Source organism: Condylura cristata, unplaced genomic scaffold (genome assembly GCF_000260355.1).
Source record: "Condylura cristata isolate star-nosed mole 26May11 unplaced genomic scaffold, ConCri1.0 scaffold00023, whole genome shotgun sequence".
Lineage (NCBI taxonomy): Eukaryota > Metazoa > Chordata > Mammalia > Eulipotyphla > Talpidae > Condylura > Condylura cristata.
This window is the reverse complement of record NW_004567124.1, coordinates 3,568,033-3,581,155: the sequence shown is the minus strand read 5'-3', so window position 1 is coordinate 3,581,155 and position 13,123 is coordinate 3,568,033. Positions and strand designations below refer to the sequence as shown.

General features: G+C 40.0%; 1 protein-coding gene and 1 long non-coding RNA gene across 2 annotated transcripts in view; one reads left to right on the top strand and one right to left on the bottom strand.

The window, feature by feature from the left end:
* The window catches only part of LOC105853994, a 39,328-nt gene extending 29,693 nt beyond the window's left edge, over positions 1–9,635 (bottom strand). Inside the window, exon 1 of the long non-coding RNA XR_001145725.1 lies at positions 9,320–9,635. This is a non-coding gene — a long non-coding RNA (uncharacterized LOC105853994). The remainder of the gene's footprint in view (positions 1–9,319) is intronic.
* A 117-nt stretch (positions 9,636–9,752) lies between these two features.
* RPLP1 (ribosomal protein, large, P1) lies at positions 9,753–12,063 on the top strand. Its single transcript, XM_004687634.2, has 4 exons — positions 9,753–9,960; positions 10,639–10,713; positions 11,607–11,724; positions 11,945–12,063. Exons 1-4 carry the CDS (start codon positions 9,889–9,891, stop codon positions 12,022–12,024), a joined length of 345 nt encoding a protein of 114 aa, XP_004687691.1. The 5' UTR covers positions 9,753–9,888; the 3' UTR covers positions 12,025–12,063.
* The last annotated feature ends 1,060 nt before the right edge of the window (positions 12,064–13,123 follow it).

Here is a 13,123-nt window from a genome sequence, read left to right as displayed (position 1 = left end):
GACTTGTCTGTATATTTCTTCAGGTTTTATAAAGAAAACAAATGCTGCTATTGATTAGCTGCAAGAATGCACTTTAGACATACTTCACAGTTCAAACTTCCAAATAAAGATGCCAGTGACTGGCCAATAATAAAACCATTTTAGGAAGTTTTATGTGTATATATACTCACCTTCTGACCATTAGCTATGACAAAAGTATTGAAATAAAAAGGACTAAAAAACACAAACTTGTATGAGACTCATTTAACATTCTGACATTCTTTTAGCACCTAGCACTTGCCTCACAAGTTAGCTAATATTCATTTAAATGAAAGTAGGAGAGACTTTCTCACTGTGGGGCTGCTTGTTTTAGGGTACAAGAACAGCTTTAAATGAGAGAAATTTCCTATGCCAAGAACTAGGAATCTTCTCAAAGTGACCTGCTGAACACTACAGCCTATGGACAATTCATATACAGACTGTTTGCCTTGGAATTTCCTTTTATACTTAAGGATTCAGGAGCAGCATTTGGCCGTCATTCCTTTTTCTCTCTCCCCTTATTGGTCACTCACAGCCAAATAAAAGTGCCTTTCTACACAGCAGAACATCCGGACTTTTACTCATCTGTGCTAAAAGAATGTAAGTCGATAGGATGCTGGAGGGGGCTACAGATCCAAAGGCCCACTTGCCTTCACTGGGGTGAGAAGTGAAATAAAGTGCAAAACCACTGATGTAAAACTTGTGAGGCCTGACAGGAGAAGCAGGCAAGATATCCAAGTTGGAGACAGGAGGACCACATCTCAAGGAGTCAGCCGGCAACACTGGGAAGGCCACTGGTGACAACAGAGACAACTCAGGTGTTGGAAAGCAACTCAGGTGTTGGAAAGCAAAGCTGGTAAGGACTAAACACTGGGTGTCTCAGGTCACAGTTGAAAAGACCTGCTTCTCTCTAGCAGCACTAGCTGTTGAGGAAGAAGAAAAGAGGCAGACAAAAATAACAGAAAATTGAACAGAAATTCCCTGCTGCCAGCCTCTGAATTTCAGCAAGAGGACTGTCTGTGGTCCTCAAAAGTACCACACAAGGATCCCCATACTGAACAATGGCCCAGGTGGTAAGGCAAACTTGCCTCCCAGTCTGCTGTCAGCTTTCTTCATGCTTTCCCGAGTACATCACAGTAAAGAAACAAAAATTTGCCTTTTAGCGCCACCTGCAGGAAGACAGAACTGGTTTCTAACAGCAGTCTATCTGAACAGGAACAGTTAAGTAAGCAACAGAGGCAGATGTGTCAGAGATTGAAAAACCATGGTAACATGGCATCCTAAATTCTCCTGCAATGTAATTAAAAGGCACAGGAGGCTGCTATGGAACTGATAGGAAGTTAAAAAGCAAACTAAAATAAAATTTGTGACTTTGTTTTTATAGAAATAAGCTACAAAGTCGAAAAGTAATTCAGTGGAGCCTCCCTGGTGTCCTTGGGGTTAAGTCTCAGTGCTACCCACTGTGGAAGGACCAATTGCAACAGCCTGAATATTACAGTAGATCTGCCTGGTTTGCTCCCCGCTTTTGTTTCTGGTGAACCCTTTCAGCCCCACCTGTGCATGCACCTCTGGCCTGCACCTCAGTTCTACACAAATATAAAGTCTTTAAAAAAAAAAAAAGCAATTCAGTGAACTAGAATACAATTACTAAACCAAAGGGGTTCTATACCAAAGAGATTGAAATTTTACCAAAGTACCCCAAAAATTCAGGAGCTAAGGAATTTGTTGAATGAGATGAAAACTGCATTGGAGAGAGTTTAATTTTAAAATAGGGTAAATCAAACTGAAGAAAAATGCCTTGGAAGGTAGGAATTCAGAAACTACTCAGGAGAGGGCCATGGCTAAATTAGTGATAAAAATATATGGAATATATCAAATATAAGAAAAACATAAGAATATTTGGCCTACCAAGTAGTGAGCAGAAAGGCATAAAAAATGTATTTAGAGAAATATCTGACAATATATTTGCATCCCAAATATGGGAAAGAAATTGGACAAGAAGCTAATAGGATGTATTTGTTCCATTACAAAAAGACTATTTCCAAGATACATGATCTTAGGGGAATCAAAAAGAAAACCCCAAAGTAAGTAAACAGAAAATGAGAAAGGAATCCAAGCATATCATTAAATAAACCACTAAGGTGGTAAAAAGACAGGAATAATGGAGGAGACGCAAACCACCCATTAATGTAATGTAAACTGACAAAAGAAATGGAGTGGATGAATGGATTTACCAAAAAAAAAAAAAAAAAAAGACCCATCTAAAGGTGTTAAAAGACGAAAGGACCCAGATTGAAAGTGAAGGGATAGAAAAATATAGCATGTGAACAGGAACCAAGAGAAAGCTGGGGCTCCTATATTGTATCAAACAAAACATCCCTTAAAAACATGAGGCCCTCCCTGGTGGCACAGCGGGTAAAGCACTACACTAAGAAGCTAAAGCCACTTCCGCATGAGTTCGATCCCCGCCTGCCCCGGAGGTGACCACATGGCGTGGCAGACCTCTCCTGACCCACTCCCTGCTCCCCTCAGCAGTGTACTTCGTAGATCTGCCTGCTCTGCTCCCCACTGTTATTGATAAAGGAATCGCTCCAACAAGAGGATGGAACATCTGTAAATAAGTACCCAACACAAGTACTAACAGATCTAAAGGCAGAAGTAAGACAGGGATACCATAATGGTAGGATCCCTCTCTACCCTTACAGTCATGGACAAATCATACAAAATCATTTAAGGAAAGAGTGGCCTTCAAAATATCAGAATATTCACTCACAATATACAGAATATTCAACGGACAACCAAAATATACAGAATATTCACTCAAAAGCAACTGAATGTACACGTTCACAAATGGACATCAGCAGTCTCTGAAGAATCACTTTGTAGGCCACAAAACAAGTCTTAATAAATTCAAAAAACCTGAAATCATATGAAACATCTTTTTTTGACCACAATGGTATAAGACTAGAAATCAATTACAAGGAAAAAACATGGAAAATTCACAAATATGACAGGATTAAACATGTTACTTAGCTATTTAGTAACCAATGGGCCAATGAAGAAATCCATTAAATTAAAAAAACAAGAAATGGGTGAAAACAGATATGCACCATGCTGAAATTTAGACACAGAAAAGGCAGCTGTAAAGAGAAACTTCATAACAATAACGCCTAACAAGAAAATTTCAAGTATACAACCAAAATTTATACCTAAGAGAAGTAAAAAATAACAAAATGTTGAAATTAGAAAAATGACAGAAATACAATAATAAGAGAACTAGAAATTAGAAGGGTCACAGAAAAGAACAATGAAACCAAGTTTTGGTTCTTTTTCTTTTTTTAAAGATTTATTTATTTGTACATACAGAACTGGGGTACAGGACAGAGGCTCAGGGGCAATGAGAGGCTTCACCAGAGACAGAGTGGGGAACAGAACAGGCAGATTGACGAAGTACACTGCTGAGGGGAGCAGCGGGTGGGTCAGGAGAGGTCTGCCACGCCATGTGGTCACCTTCGGGGCAGGCGGAATTGAACTCATGAGGAAGCGGCTTTAGATTCTCAGTGCAGTGCTTTAACCCGCTGCGCCACCAGGGAGGGCCCCCAAGTTTTGGTTCTTAAAACAAAACAATTGATAAACATTTAGCTAGACTTAACTAAAGTTTTTGCAAATCATATATCACAGGAGAGCTTTATACCCAGGATATATAAAGAACTCACAATTTAATAGCAAAAAGCAAAAGTGCTGATTAAAAGAGGGTCTCTTTTCCCAAAGACATACAAATGGTCAACAGGTATTTGAGATGATGCTCAATATCACTGATCATCAGAGAAATGCAAACAAATTAGATCACTATGAACTGTTACAAGGGTCATTATCAAAAAAGACAAGTTAACACATCCTAGTAAAGATACAGAGAATAGGGAATCCTTGTACACTGTTGGCAATGCAAATTGATGCAGCCCTAGTGTAAAACAGTTTTGAGATTCTCAAGAAAATAAAAAAGGGGCTTCTCTTCAGGTGCAGGAGTTAGAGCACAGCACTCTGACACTATTTGCAGCGACTGCACGGTGAGTTTGATCCCCAGCCAGGGAGGAGACCCACATGGCACAGCAGACCTCTTCTGTCTGGTCCACTGCTCCCCTCAGAGTGTATTTCAATAGATCTGCCTGTTCTATACCCCGCTCTGTCTCTGGTGAATCTTCTCACTCCCTGCACTTCTGGCCTAAACTCCAGTTTTTGAAGGTATAAGTATATAAATCTTTAAAAAATAAAATAAAGGAAAATTTTTTTTAAAGTTTATTTATGCATACAGAATTGGGGTATAGACCAGAGATGCAGGAAGTGAGAAGATTCATTAAAGACAGAGTAGAGAGCAGAACAGGTAGAATGACGAAATACATGCTGAGGGGAGCAGCCAGTGGGACAAGGAGAGGTCTGCTGTGCCATGTGGGTCAGCTCCCTGGCCAGGAATTGAATTCATGCTGAAGTGGCTTTGGCTAGCTTCATAGTACTGCACTTTAACCTGCTATAATACCAGGGAAAGCCCCCCAACCCCAAAAAAAAAAAAAAAAAATAAGTGGGAAATTCTTTATGATCCAGCAATACAATTAGAGATTTATTAATTGCTTTATCCATGCCTATGCACATACCACTGTCCACTGTGTACAAATGCCAGGTTACAGAACCAATCCAAGGGCCCTTCAACAGATGGGTAAAGATACACTCAGTGGAATACTATAGGTGTGAAAAAAGAAGAAAGAGTGATATAAAGGACAAAATAGATGGGCCTCAAGGTGATCATGTTAAGTGAAATAAGTAAAAAAGTGAAAGATTTTAGATGGTTTCAATCATCTGTGGAATACAAATACAACCCAAAAACATATATAGGCAAAATATAATAAGTATAAATCTGGAATTCAGTGAAAATATGTAATGGTGACCAGAGGGAGTGGGGAGAGTTAGAAAGTGGGGGAAGTTTGCAAATGAGGAGTGGCATGGTTTGTTTGGTGGAGGCTGAGTATAACGTGTCATATAAAGAGCAAAAATTGTAACAAACAATTAAAATAAAAATTTTAAAAAACCAGGACCAGGCAGCTTTACTGGCACATTCTTTCAAACATACCAACTCTCAAACTCTTTCAAAAAAGTATGGAAGCAATACTTCCAAACTCATTTTACAAGGCCACTGGTTACCCTGACACCAGTAAGATAATTACAACACAAGAAAACTATTGATCAATATCCCCAATGATACAGATGCAAAAATTTTCAAAAGGTTATTAGGAAATCAAACTTAAAAACAAATGTTAAGGATTTCTAACTGAATGGGATTGCTCCCTGAGATGCTAAGTTGGTTCAAGATATTCAAATCAATAAATGCAATATATCACACATTAAGACAACCAAAGATCAAAGATCAAAATAGCACAATCATCTTAAAAGATATATAAAAAGAACATTTGATAAAATATAACATCCCTTCATTATAAAAACCCTTGGCAGATTAAATATAGAAGGAACATACTTCAACATAAGATATGACAAAGGTCATATATAACATACCAACAATAAGCATACTCAAGGAAGAAAGCTAAAAACTTTTCCTGTAAGATCAGGAACAAGACAAGAATGCATTCTCGCCATCCTTATTCACTATAGTACTTGAAGTCCTAGTTCGAGTGATAAAAACAATGAGCAAAGAAGTAAAACCATTGTTATTTATATGTAGAAACCCCCAAAAATTCAACCGAAACTCATTAATGATTTCTCTAAAGCTGCAGGACACAGAAGCAACATGCAGAAATTGGCTGCATTTCTATAAAGAATGAAACATCTGGAAAAGAAAGAAAATACCCCATTCACAATAGTATCAAAAACAATAAGACATTTTGGAATAAAGAGAATCAAAGATCTACCTATACAATGCAAACTACAATATTTATTAAAAGAAATTGAAGAAGATACAAACAAAGGAAAAAATATCCCCAGTTCATGAACTGGAAGAATTAACATTGCTAAATGTTCACACAACTCAAAGCTATGTAAAGATTCAAAGCAATACGAACCAAAATACTGGCATTCTTCACAGAATTAGAATAACCTACCCTAAAATTTGTATGGAACCACAAAGACCCTGAATAGCCAAAGCAATCCCTGGGGGTGTGGGTGGGAGAGGAGGGACACCCAAAACATAAGTTTTATATTTTTATACTTTCTGATTTAAAACTATCTTACAAAGCTACAGTAATAAAAATAGTATGTAGAACTAAAATACACACAGACCAGTAGAACAAAAATGAAGAGAACGGAATTAAAGCACTGCTTAAACTGTTAAATAAAGAATAGCCTCTTCAACAAGTGATGCTGGGAAAACTGGATAAGTATGCACAGAGCAATGCCACTATTTTATACCACTCACACAAATTATAGCTCAAACACTTTTTAAACATAAGGTCAAATACTATAAAACTCCTAGACGAAAACAGGGAAGAAGCTCCTTGACACTGATCTTGGCAATAATTCTTTGGATATGATACCAAAAGCACACACATAATAAAAGCTAAAATCAATAAAAACTTTTACAAAGCAAAAACAAACAAACAAACAAACAAAGCAACAAAATGAACAGGCAACCCACTGAATGGGAGAAAATTTTTCTAAATTATATATTAGATAAGGGGTTAATACCCAAAGGATTCATATAACAACCAAAAAAAAAAAAAAAAAGTCCAATTTCAAAATGGGTGTAACTAAACGATTTCAAAGAAGTCAACCAAATGGCCAAAAGGTACATTACCAGTCATCATCAGGGAAATGCAAATCAAAACAACTACATATCACACCTGTCCAAATGGCTATTATCAAAAGAATGAGATAAGTGTTGCTAAGGATGTGGAGAAAATGGGACACTGCACTGCTGATAGAGTAAGCTAGTACAACACTATAGAAAACAGAATGAAGAGCTCTCCAATTGAAAATAGGACTTCTATCAGCAATTCTTTTGGGTGGTTATCCCACTAACTTGACATCTGCATCCCATCTTTACTGCAGCATTATTCGCAATAATAAAGTTATGAAAATCACCTGTCTACTGAGAAAATGTGAAACACACATACAATGGAGATTATACATTCATGAACAGTCAATGTCATTTATAACAGCAAGAATGCACTCTGCACACTTTATATTAAGTGAACTAAGTCAGAAAGACAAGTACTGTATGTTCTCACTATGTGGAATTTTAAAAAGCTAAGGATGTAAAAACAAAATGAAATGGTGGTTACCAGGGGATGCAGGTTGGGAGAAAGGACAGATGCTGTTTAGGGGTATAAACTTAAAATGAGTAGTAGAGATTTGCATAGTACAGTGAATATAGATGACAATATTATAAACATCAAACTTGGTACGAGACCAGAATTTAATTTTTCTGATTAATAAAACAAAGGATAATTAGGAAATATGACAGTTGCTAATTATCACCTACAGTAGCTATCATAGTACAATACATAAATGTATTAACATATTGTGCACCTTATATCTACACAGTGTCAAGTATATTTATGTAAAAATATTGAAAGAAGAATTTTGCAATTGTTAAAAAGAGCATTAGAAAATATTAATTTGACATTATGGCCTTTTTATGTTTAACTGCCATACAAATATATGTATTAAGCATGATCTTTAATACATTTAGACATAAAAACATGGTTTAGGGACAACACAAATTAGGAAAATTATTATTTAATGTATTATTATATTCTATGTAGGCAAACATACTTTCTTGTGTTTAAATGAGGACTTCTTTTGAAGCTCATTTTTTCTTTTACTACAAAGATAGCTAATCCAATTTTTTGCTAATAATGAAGGTAAATTAGTTTTGGTCAAAAGCAAATTGAAAGTTAAGAAAAAAACAAACCCACTTGTCACTAACAATATACTAGAACAATGTCACAGGAGTATTTCTAGAACACATTACAGCACTAAAAGACATTGCTTAATCTTTTGGAAATACATCTTAAGAGGAAATTTTTACTATGATAGGGATATGGGAGGTAGGAAAAAGTGTGAAGTAACAGTATGCTGAACCAACTAAATAACTATACAAAATAAGGGAAATTCATGAATAATCGGTGTTTTGCTGAAATCATTCTCTTAAGTAGTTATAAAGAATAGCTGTGGTTAATTGGGTGCTCTGTGATTTGGAAAGGTGTCTTTAATTACTGATAATGAAAGCTAATGACTTGGCTCAAGTACCCCCGGAATCACCAATGTTGGACACACTTAAGTCCAATTCTGAAATCACAGCTTTTCAATATTCTAATGATTGTCCCATCTTTATAGTTTGACTAAAACTGGCTTCACCTTGATCTTAGTTATAAGTTCTAATGTTTTGTAAAACAGAAGGAGTTGTTAAATCTTTCTTACTGATTAATAGTATTTTGAATACTTTGCGCCTTATCTCTTTTTCCAGTGTAATGCTATTTTTCACTTTAGTTATGGTGTTTTTTTTTTGAAGTAAAAATTTTAGGAGTTTTAGATTTCTAGAAAAATTGTCAGGACATATAGAATTCCCTCTACATTAATAGTTTCTTCTGTTATTTTTACATTAGTATTTTTGTTGACATTTTATTTGCCAGATTTGTTTTTTGGTACTACACTGGCTGAGGAGCTGTGCTTTGGATTGATTCAGACTGGTACTGGAAAGTGTTGAATTTTTCAATTTTTTTTCCCCATCTAATTCCACTATAATTGTGTCCCGGAGTTAGATGAAAATTCAATAGCTTTATTTATTTATTTATTTAATTGATTTAAGTTTGGTAGTTTGTTTTCTCAAAGCCTGGGACATTAATATTTGCACTGGTGCCGAATACGGATTTAAATTTGGGAATTCCAACAGAACGTTTGGCCAGAGATGACTATGAGCAAAACGAACTGACTGAGTAATACAGGTTCCCGAAGAGAAAAAAGAAACAAAACTGAACCACCACATTCCCAGGAAAACAGGTAAATCCTAAGGAGAAAATCGTATATGAAATGTAAAAATTCATTTCTGATGACAGGAAACTGAGCTTCAGATCATGCAATAAATGATGCAAGTTGTAAAGAATTCGAACGAGCAAAAATAAAGGAGGTGACAAAATTCACTCGTTATCTCCAGACTCAACCCACACACAAGCAGGAGACACTGAAGTTAGGCTTTGGGACGCGAAATCCACACGCTAGGGGAACTGTAGCCGTGGGGCTAGGTACTCTGCCCGCAGCTTGGTTTTGCCATCAGCAAAAAGGAGATAACGGCACTTACCTCCTCAGCAGTGCGAGCGTCAGGGAGTCCCGTGGCGTGAGGCTCCGCGCCGGACGCAGCGGGCGCCGGGACACCTCAGTCACCGCCGCGCGGCTGGTTTCTCACCTCCCTGCCCGCCGCTGGGGGCTGGCGACTTCACTGAGCGACTGTCTAGGGTGACGCTCGCAGCAGTAGAGGGGGTGACGCCCAATTAACTAGGCATCGTTTCCCTGAACGTATCTTCATGGTTGACTAAGCCCGAGTGTGACTCACGTCCAGGCGGTTGCTAGCTAGACTGCGGTGCCTAGCAACTTTCTGAACGCGCAAGCTAACTCCTTGTGTGTTGTGCGCAGGCGCTTCCCGTGGGCCCTTGCGGGCGGCTTTCGCTCCGCCTCTTCCGCTAGACGCGGGCGCCGATTGGTCAACGTGTTCTTTATAAAGAGGGGAGCAGCGCGCGGCTTTCTTTCCTCAGCTGTCGCTAAGGTGCTCGGTTCTTCCGAGGGAGCTAAGGCCGCGTTGGGGTGAGACCTTCACTTCATCCGGCGACTAGCACCGCGCCCGGCAGCGTCTGTCCAGTACTTGTCAGCAGCATGGCTTCAGTTTCGGAACTCGCCTGCATCTACTCGGCCCTCATCTTGCATGACGATGAGGTGACGGTCACGGTGAGTGGGGCCGCCGGCCGGGGCCGGGGTCGGGGTCGGGGTCTGGGGCGGGGGCGGCATGCAGGCGGCGGGGTGTCTGCCCGCCGAGCCGTCGCGGGGCCAATCTTTCCGGCTGTGGTGGCGGCGGCGGCGGCTTCCGGAAGGGCGTCCGGGGGTGGGCTCAAGCGCGGGACTGTCGGAGGAAGCCTCGGCCACGTGCGGCCTGCGTTGCGCGATTTCGCCCCCGAATTGGCAAACTTTTATTTTGAAAAACGTAAACATCGCTTGGGCGTCCGAAGTCACCCCAAACTGTTTCCCAGGGGCTTGGATCCTACTTTTGAGTGTCGGCTTTGAACTTTTCACGCGTAGGCCTGGTCGGAGCCGGGCGGCGTGGTGTGGAGGGCACAGTGAGCTGGGCTCCACCTCCCGCCTTGACTCAGGGCCGAAAATAGCTGCTGGATTTGGGCAGGTTCAGCCCTTGCAGGCCGTTTGGCACACGGTAGAGGAGCGATTGCGATCTTTTTTTTTTTTTTTTTTGTTCGTGACAATAAAACGTTCTAAGCAAGCAAAGTACAGACATGAGTTTTGAAATGAACACTCTCGTACTCTCGTACGCAGGTGTTGATTTGTTTTACAGTATTTTGGAGAGATTTATGGAAGTTATACTTTGTTCTCTGATGGTTTGGTATTTATTTTTAGGAGGATAAGATCAATGCTCTCATTAAAGCAGCGGGTGTAAATGTTGAACCTTTCTGGCCGGGCTTGTTTGCAAAGGTAAGGTGTTAGTAAGATAATTAGAAGTAGTACATTTAGGGAGTCGGGTACTAGTGCTGACTTCCAGGAAGTGTGGGAATGACCCATATTCTGGACCACCTTTAAGTTAAGGTGTTATTTTCTCACATTTCTAAACTTAGGCACTATAAATTTTAAATTTGTCTCTTAATCTCAGCGTCTGGTTTCTCCTCTTCTGCAATCATGGTAAATGAAGCAATGTAAAGCAGGTGTCTTCTTTTAAAAAACGTGACCCAAGAGTTAATATCTGAGCTATTCCAAGCATATCCTTCCAGTGTGATGGCCTGGTTTAATGGAAATTAAGTGTGGTGGCATTTATCATTTACTGCGTGGGGATTAAAAAGGGCTGGTTGCTACCAGAGGGGCTGGGCACTGGCTGACTCCATTGCACAAGTAAGTGGAGATAATGATGGCCTCTGACTATCTAGTATCCTCCAAAGAACTTTCAAAGATTCAAGACATTGTACCTACATCATCTTGAATAAATTACCTAGGACAAAGTCCTAGAATTACTTACCCTTTGGAACTTGAATTCACTGTTAGAGGCAACATGAAATTGCTGGAAGAATCCCGGTTTGACAAGTGAAGCCAGCACTTGAGACTAATACCCCATTGCTGTATTTCACTGCTTAATGTAGGGGGTGCATGTAAGGTGTAAAGCCCAGAGTAAATTTTTGTGACTCTTAAAACAGCTGTGTGGGCTGCCCTATATGTAATTTAAGCCTTCAGGGTGGCAGATTCTAGGAAAGGAGAAAAGAGAAACATGTACAGTGTTGGGAGTCAATCACTAGTTCAAAAGGAGAGATGTCTTCTGGATACTAAGTGAAAGGTTAGACTGAGTGTTAATTTTACCTGTGTGTGCACATGGTTTGCAGGCCCTGGCTAATGTCAACATTGGAAGCCTCATCTGCAATGTAGGGGCTGGTGGACCTGCCCCTGCAGCAGGTGCTGCACCTGCAGGTGGTCCTGCTCCTTCCACTGCTGCTGCTCCAGGTAGGAAACCTTTGGAGGGACGAGCATGAAGAGTAAAAAGGATTGCAGGCGAGGTTGCTCTTGATTTGCCAGGCGTGATGTGAATAAATCCTAAAAACAACTAGTTTGGATGGGTGGAAGGCAAAGATAGTTCTGATAAAACACAAGTTGAAGACCTGGGGCTATTTGGAATTGAAATATTGATGTGTGATTGATAAATTTTTCTTTCTTTCTTTTAAAGCTGAGGAGAAGAAAGTAGAGGCAAAGAAAGAAGAATCTGAGGAGTCTGATGATGACATGGGTTTTGGTCTTTTTGACTAACCAGTCTTTTGTGACACATTCAATAAAAAGTTGAACTTGGTTCTTTGTTGGGTACTTTGGGGGGGGGTAGTGCTTTTTTTAAAGAATTATTTGTGCGTACAGAACTGGGTTCCAGGCAGGCAGAACAGGCAGATTGACAAAGGCCACTGCTGAGGGGAGCAGCGGGCAAGACAGGAGAGGTCTGCTGCACCATGTAGGTCACTCCCGCTGGCTGGGTGGGGATAAACTTTTGCTGAATCGGTGGTGGCCAGCTTCTGGCCAGTTTCCTGGTGGCGCACTTTAATCTATTGCACCACCAGGAAGGGCCCTTATGTAATTTATGATTAGGCTTATTTCCCTAGATGTGATGGAAGGGGTAAGGTTGGAGTTGTGGTCTAGACTTGAGATTTAAAAAGCCCTTTGGGTAATTAGTCCTAAGTATAGCCCTGGCTAAAAATTGAGCTGTGCTGAGACATCTAAGACATGAATCTGTGGGGTTGGTTAGAGTGAAGAATTCAGGTTAAGGGTAACTTTCAGCTATACAGGTGGGTGGAACTAAAAATGAAGCTTGTGTTTGAAATCCAAGAATTTTTTTTTTTCTTTTTTGGTGGGGAAGAGGTAGGTAGAGGTATATCACATCAATTTGTTTTAAAGGGCATGTGGTAGAAATTGGCCCACTTTTCTAAGTGCTAGGGTTTCCTGGGGTATGCTATAGGAGGAACTACATGCTAGCTGATCTCTGAGAATGTCTACACTTACATTTAAAAGCCAGCCATATTGTTGAACAGTTACTGAGTTCTGTAAACATGGTAAGAGCATCGATCTTGGCTCTAGCATCAGTAGATGCTAGGATTAGGTGTTACATGCACAGATTATTTTTGACCTGGGCCAGTTCACACCTTCTTAGGCAACCTGGTGGTCCCCTGCTTCCAGGAGGTCACCATATTGATGCCGAACTTAGTGTGGACACCTGATTGGAATAACGCACTACAGCCCTGAACTCCTGGGCTGAAGCAATCCTCCATCCTCAGCCTACCAAGTAGCTGGGACTACAGGTGTGCCACCATGCCTGGCAGCGAAGATTGTTTTTAAGGAGAATAAGCAACCGTTGCCAGTGTTC